At 36.5% G+C, this 7,603-nt stretch overlaps 2 protein-coding genes across 2 annotated transcripts in view; both read right to left on the bottom strand.

Moving 5' to 3' along the window:
• The window catches only part of LOC107039912 (ATP synthase subunit gamma, mitochondrial), a 115,152-nt gene that overhangs the window by 72,086 nt on the left and 35,463 nt on the right, over nucleotides 1–7,603 (bottom strand). The window lies entirely within an intron of this gene.
• LOC107039911 lies at nucleotides 3,733–5,330 on the bottom strand. The gene is made up of 3 exons (XM_015259769.1): nucleotides 5,164–5,330; nucleotides 4,963–5,079; nucleotides 3,733–4,889 (listed from the first exon to the last, which is right to left on the bottom strand). The coding sequence occupies exons 1-3, from the start codon at nucleotides 5,278–5,280 to the stop codon at nucleotides 3,780–3,782; spliced, it is 1,344 nt and encodes a 447-aa protein (XP_015115255.1). The 5' UTR covers nucleotides 5,281–5,330; the 3' UTR covers nucleotides 3,733–3,779.

Below are 7,603 nucleotides of genomic sequence, written 5' to 3'. Positions count from 1 at the left end.
GCCTAAGTCATGTGACTCAGTCTGTCTTTGATAAAAAATACAACACAACTATTTTTTCCATAAAAATCATTTTTGTTGGTTAATATTGATGGGCACATAAATCTCCAGTCATTTATAAGTCCAAGTCAATAGACATAATGCGTGCGCTGTGTCTAGTCTGTGGGCCTAAGTCATGTGACTCGGTCTGTCGTTGATAAAAAATACAACACAACTATTTTTGCCATAAAAATCATTTTTGTTGGTTAATATTGATGGGCACATAAATCTCCAGTCATTTATAAGTCCAAGTCAATAGACATAATACGTGAGCTGAGTCTAGTCCGTGGGCCTAAGTCATGTGACTCGGTCTGTCTTTGATAAAAAATACAACACTACTATTTTTTCCGTAAACATCACTTTTGTTGGTTAATATTGATGGGCACATAAATCTCCAGTCATTTATAAGTCCAAGTCAATAGACATACTGCGTGAGCTGAGTCTAGTCTGTGAGCCTAAGTCCTGTGACTAGGTCTGTCTTTGATAAAAAATACAACACAACTATTTTTGCCATAAAAATCATTTTTGTTAACTAATGTTAATGGGCACATTAATCTCGAGGCATTTATAAATCCGATTCAGTAGACACAGGAGAAGAAGAAGATTCATTGATAACAAATAATTCAACACGTTGCTATTGGCAATAAAAATCATTTGTGCTTACGAGTATTGATGAGCAGTTATGGCGTTTAATGGGTTTCGACGCTTTTCCCCCCTCANAATTTGAACCATTCTATTATTTATTCCTATAAAGAGAATAGTGAAAAAAGCAAGTATTTATGGAATTTTGTTCCGAACCCGCTAATTATCCATTCTTTACTTTCGAGCTTTTCCTAGCCAATTCAATTGATAAATTAGATGATTGAAAATCTTTGAATGAAAAGTGTTCCGACTTTCTTATTCCACGGAGAAAATTCAATATTCTTTGATTTTGTGGTATAAGTATTTATTTCAATTCATAAAGCCTCTAAAAACAAAAATCGGATAAAAAAATTGAAATCAAATTACTTATGAAAGTGGAATTCCTTTTGGTCTGAATCATTTAGAAAAACGTGAGATTCATTTTACTTCCGCATGAAAGCAATAAAATCGTTCCATTTTTACATTTCATAATTTTGGGCTTCCCAATGGAAGCATTGTATTTGTCGAATCCGAAAATGCCAACTTTTTTATCAGGATAACTACTTATGGGCTCAGGAGTTCGAATATGCAATTTTTAGACCATGTCCGGATGTATGTATGTATATGGGGTATTCCATGTGAACTCACCCAGGTCAAAACCCTCACCATCGCCAATCATATTGCCGATTTTTCCTGTGGTTGTATATGGAAAAATAGGACTTCTCAAATTTTTTCATATTTTTTGAGGCATCCTGTGGGCAGCCATGTTTTTTTTGCAAGTTTTGTCTTCAAATGCCTGTAACTTCCGTAAAAATCAATCGATTTGAGTTTTTTTTACAAAATGTACGCCTTCTAACACACTTTCCATATAAAAATATGATAATTTTTTTCAATTCGCTCTTCCATCGATTTCCTCAGAAAAACCTCAAAAAACTTCAAAAAACGAATCGTTTTCAAAGTTGGACCCTTTTTATATTTTTCAAACAATTTCAGTGAATATATTCGACCAAAATAAAATTTTTCACCAAAGGCCAAAGCGGATCTCTATTAGAACACACCACTCGGAAAGATTTATTGTTAACGAATTTTCAAAAAATTCATCAAATTGTTCCGGATTCGAATATAATGCAGTGATTCTTCAGGCGGTAAATTCAAATAATGCTTCTGCGTTCAAATACGAAAAGAATTTTGAAATTTTTGAAATTTTTCATCCCGGATTCATATATTCAAATTGGAAATGACGGCCACGAAATGGGAAGCCCACTTTGGCCTTTGGCGAAAAATATTGCTTTCGTCCAATATATTCATTGAAATTTTTTGAAAAATATAAAAAGGGTCCAACTTTGAAAACGACTCGTTTTTTGACGTTTTTTGAGGTTTTTCTGAGGAAATCGAATGGAAGAAGGAATTGAAAAAAATTGGCAGATTTTTAAATGGAAGGTGTGTTCGAAGACGTACATTTTGTAAAAAAAAACTCAAATCGGTTGATTTTTACGGAAGTTACAGGCATTTGAAGATAAAACTTGCAAAAAAACATGGCTGTCCACAGGATGCCTCAAAAAATCAGAAAAAATTTGAGAAGTCATATTTTCCCATATACAACCACAGGAAAAATCGGCAATATGATTGGCGATGGTGAGATACACATATATGCATGGAATACCCCATGTATATATGTGTATGTGTGTATACATGTGACCGATCGTTTTTCAAGAATAACTGAAAAAATAATTGTTTAAATGAATTTAATTATAATTTATAATATTCTTCTCAATGCCATCCTGACCAAGTTCGATCATGGAATTAATTGCACCATTAGTTGTTGAAGAAAATTATTTTGAAACCAATATTTTTGGTGCAATGTTGGCTGCCAACATTGAGAAAATGTCAATAAATTAAATGCAATAAATCATTGAATTTAATTTAAATTCCATCGTTATAGAAATTCCATGCGGAAGCCAATGGCTAATTTATGAGCCAACATATATTGACTATGTTGTGACGTGCGCTGCGCTCCACGAAATTGGCGTTTTTCAGGTCCCTCGACATGAAAATTAATATACACCCCTCGCCATGGAAAACATATCACCTTCCCCCACGTGCTTGCCATCCTCGCCTTCGGCTCGGATCTTGCACGTGGGGGACGGTGATCTTTTTTGCAAAGCTCGGTCATGTAATGTACTATTGTGTGCTGTATGTGTGGACCAGAGTAATATCCTACAATAGTTAGAATAATCAAGGCAATGTCTATTCACACGGTCCACGGTAAATTTTACCATGGATATAGGGTATATTTTACCGTGGATATACGGTAATTTCTACCGTGGATATAAGGTAAGCAGTTGGGTACGTTGGGCCCATTTTTTTACCGTGGATAAAAGGTAATTCTTACCGTGGATATAAGGTAAATCAGCGGTGTGCATCGGGCCCATTTTTTACCGTGGATATAGGGAAGATTTTCACCGTGGATATAAAGTAATTTTTTTTTACCGTGCATATAAGGTGAGTGAATGGCGTGCAGTATTTCCACTTTTTACCGTGGATACAAGGGAGATTTTACCGTGGATCTATGGTGATGTTTACCGTGTATATAAGGGAGATCAGTGGTAAGTATCGCGTAGGGAAATTATCTCGCGCATCTAGTTGTATTATGGGTTTGAGCCTTTAAAATTTCAAAGATCAGTGGGGTGACGACGAGGGTTAAACGAGAGACGAATAAAGTCATCAAAAGAGCCAAAGAAAGGAGACGAGTGGAGTGACTACGTGGGGCAACAGAGGAGAGGAGGGAGTATTCAAAAAGGTCAAACATGTTAACACATGCCAATTGGGTTTTTTCCCGGTGTGTTTTTCTAAATTCGTTTTCACTGTTCTTGTCTTTACCTTGGATTTTCTGCCTGATACCAGGAACGTTTTTACTGTGGGGATGAGGATTGTCCTCTTTCGTTTAAATGTGGACAGAAATGTCGTTAGAAAAAAATAAAATTATGGAATAATAAGAATGTTCATATCATTTATTAGAAATAACTCTCATCAATAATGAAAGGAAAGTATCTAGAAATATGTAATAAAGAAAAAAAGGTTAAGTGCCGTCGAGTTTACTGAATCTCGAGTGGAACATTCCTTCATGTTCTGGCTGAACATTCGCTGCAATACCATTTGCCTGCTGGGGAATTTTTCATGCCCACACACATCAAATGATGCCACTTCAAGCAGCCATCACACATAAGGACACTAGGACACAAAGGATGTGATCTATGAGCACATACGAAGCACTTGAAATCATCTGCGTTGCGTTTTTTGGTAAGATGATGTGAAAATTGCTTTTGGGCATCATGTTCCATGAGTTTCATCAACAGCTTAAGATCGTCAGGGGGGGTGTCGATGAATGAATTGTCGAGGTGGGTGTAATCAACTTCATCCGTTCGAATTGTTGAAGCCTCGAAATTACGGTGCTCATCGTACTTGCCCAGCAACCACGTTACCAACATCTGTGTTTTAGTCTCAGTATTCCTAGATGTAAAAGCTATTCCTCGTTTCCTACGGTTTTGCTGATTCTTTTGAATCCCTCCAGGCTTCTTAATAGGTAAACCGATCGTTGTTGTTTTCCGACCTTTTGGTGCTCCTCTTGGGTTCCCCGGTTTCTGAATTTTTCCCAGTTTTGCCACTTCATCGAGCGCATCCACTCTCTGAGTTCCAAGCTCGGAGTCTGAAGCATTGATTGGGAATACAGTGAGTGACGGCTCTGATAGAGACTCTTGGTTTTGCAGATTGTTGGACTTTGTTTGGGCATTATCAGAGTTTGAAGAACTGGGCTCTGCCTGATTCGACTGTGGATTCTGTTTTTCTCCACTCTTTTCGATGGGACATTCTTCTTCTGAGTGTACTTGATGAATCTGGGGTTCCCGGGTAGGATGATCCACTCTCTTAACTCCCAGCTCGGATTCTGAAGCTTTGGTTGGGGGTGCAGTGAGTGATGGATCTGATGGAGACTCGGGGTGTTGCAGATTGTTGGACTTTATTTTGGCATTATTAGAATTTGGAGAACTGGGCTCTGACTGATTCGACTCTGGATTCTGTTTTTCTCCATCCAAGTCGATGGGACGTTCTTTTCTTGAGTGTACTTGATGAATCCGGGTTTTCTGGGTAGAATGATCGACTTGGCTTAAATCGACTTCAATTGGGGAGAGATACCGAGGTCTCTTTTTGCTTCTCTCAATGGGAACATCAGATTTCTAGAGAGATATAAATAATGATTTCCTGTATTGGAAGGGGGGGGGGATTGGAGGGGGAAAGTGGATTACTCACTCTGATGGCTGGTTGCGTGGAAAGAGCAGTCTCTGTTGCATCGGTTTTGGGATTTTCCTTGGTGGGCTGATCATCACTCCCGAATACTACTTCTGCGTTGATTATATCGTGGAATTCCTGAAGAAGGGGTAAAGATTAGGCTGAATTAGATTAGTACGGTGGAAAAACACAAATTTTTAACACATTTTGCTTCCTGTTTACCTTCCCTACTGTATTCATAGACACATCAACGATACCTTCCCCATTTGCGACCTTCTCGTATGTGGTTCCACTCATATCACGAACAGTCATATCCAGCAAAAGTTGCTGATCTTCCATATCCTCATTTTGACTTTCTGGGTCTCCCTGGAGATATCAAGTATAGTTGATTACAGTTCTTCGTCCACTGATAGTAAGATCACCGACATTTTTTTATTACTTGATGATAATAGCTCACCATTCCCATCGAAAAAACGAAGGAAAAAACATTGAACTAGGTAGTTAAAGTGTATTGTCTGGAGGGAATTATAGCAGTTATTTTCAAACATTGAAATACTTATTTTAAAAAATTAACAAAAAAAATGATTGCATTCACTAATAAATTCTATCGAATTCCATCTCGAATTTGATAGGAATCTGTTAGTTTTTGATCGTCTTTTCGTTGACAAACTTCATCTTGCCCGTCCTCCCTAAAATTATTAATTTGTCAATCCAATTCAATATTTAACCAAGTGTCAACTGTCAACAGATTGTGTGCAGTTATTTTCATAATGAGCGATTTTAAGGACAAATTTTTGGAAAAATCTTTCGCCGGAAATATGTCTAGATACAAGAAGTTTTTTTTTATTTAAAGCATTCAAAGATACAAGAAGTCTCTTGAAAGTTATCCTCATATCAAGATGAATCAACAATCAGCAGGAATGACGAATTGGGCTATACGTTGTATGTCAACAGTCGGCATCTAATAAATAAGAGCGGATAAGGCAAAATGAACTTTTTCGACTTTTTTCAAGAGTTGATAGGTGCCAAAAGCTGGCAAGGCCACAACGGAAACACCGACTTTGGTATATTACAATAGAATTAGGGAGTTTTTCCCTAATTTTTTATGATAATTTTTAATTTGTTTTTTTTTGTTTTTTCAAGGCCTTGCCAGATTTTTTTCACGCTAGCAAGGCCACCAATAAAAACGCATTATTTCATTTTTTCTCCAAATTTGAAGGTTTTGCTGATGTTGGGATGTATCCGTGGAATTTGCAAAACCCCAAAAAATTAAAAATTACGATAATTAATAATTTCGCGTGCCTTCGGCCAAAAGGCCGTATCAACATTTTTTTGAATCCGTGAAATTTGAACCAAAAGGTCGTATAAATCCTATCTCGGGGAATAGGAAATCTCGACGTTTCAGATGAGTCTTAATCATTTGAACATTACTTTACGAGACCTTTTTTACGTCAATTTCGCCTTTAAAAAAAGGACGGAGAAAATTTTCCTTTTTTCAGGAAATTCGAACTAAAAAGTCGTATCAACCTTTTTTCGGGGAGTAATAGGAAATCTCGACGTTTGACATCTCAGCCCATATTTTCGAAAATAAATTTTTGATTTTTTTACAAGGAATTGAATTTTTTTTTGAAAATTCAGGCCAAAAGGTCGTATAAACACACTTTCCCAGGGAATATGAAATCTCCACGTTTTGGTTGATTCCGAGTCATCTGAGTCCAATTTTACAACCCAAATTTTTTTATCTTTTTACGCGTGAATTGATAAGTTTTGAAATTTATGTCAAACGGTCGTACACACTTTCCCACGGGATATGAAATCTCTATGTTTCAGGTGATTCTGAGTCATCTAAGCCGATGTTTTTTAAACCAAATTTTTTATTTTTGCTTCCGAATGGAAGCTTTGTAATCGCAATTTTTTTCGATTCTCTAATTTTGCTTGGATATGACTCAGGGTGATCTGAAACGTCGACATTTGATATTTTTAGCAAATGTATGTATGTATGTGTGTGCGTGTGTGTGTGTGTGCATGCGCATTTGTCCACAAAGTCATCAATAACTCTGAAACTGTCTTTACGAAAAATCTGAAATTTTGGCTCATAATAGGTCCTAATGGGAGACAGACATGTGCAAAATCTCAGCCTGATCGACTAGGTGGTTCCTGAGATATAGCATTTTCTCAAAAATGGTTTTTCACGAATATCTCATCAACGGCTTTATCAATTAAAATTTTTTTTATCCGAAAATCTTTGTTTTGATAATACCTATCTTTTTGTATCAAAACCTAATGAATCCACTACGGAGAATGGGTTTTTTTTCTTATTTTTCACTTTTTTCAAAAAATCGCTGGTATCCACGATAACTCAAAAAATAATTGAGATAAAAACTTCAAACTTTGTATGATTATAGCGCCGTTGGTAACGAAGGCTGGTATTGTCGGTGGGCGAAATCGGCCCAGTAGTTCATGAGATATTTAACTTTATAATCGAAAATTCTTCCTTTAATATCTCAAAAACTACTGGACCAAATGCATTCTGCTTGCTCTCAAAATTTTCGTCTGAGTGGTGGCTATCGATGCAAATCAAAATATAGGTACCATTCAATTGAAAGTTTTCGAGATATTTCAATTTTTCTCTTTTTTTGAGATCAGATTCCTATTTTCGACT

The sequence above is a fragment of the Diachasma alloeum genome, unplaced genomic scaffold (assembly GCF_001412515.2).
Source record: "Diachasma alloeum isolate Michigan unplaced genomic scaffold, Dall2.0 Dall_scaffold_00312, whole genome shotgun sequence".
Taxonomy (NCBI): Eukaryota; Metazoa; Arthropoda; class Insecta; order Hymenoptera; family Braconidae; genus Diachasma; species Diachasma alloeum.
The sequence above is the reverse complement of the archived record's forward strand: the minus strand, read 5'-3'. Positions and strand labels throughout refer to the sequence as shown.

Coding starts and splice junctions, on each gene's coding strand:
- LOC107039911 (XM_015259769.1), bottom strand. CDS start 5,280: ATGGAAGATCAGCAACTTTTGCTGGATATGACTGTTCGTGATATGAGT. Junction 5,080..5,163: donor CTATGAATACAGTAGGGAAG/GTAAACAGGAAG, acceptor CCCCTTCTTCAG/GAATTCCACGATATAATCAA. Junction 4,890..4,962: donor CCACGCAACCAGCCATCAGA/GTGAGTAATCCA, acceptor ATATCTCTCTAG/AAATCTGATGTTCCCATTGA.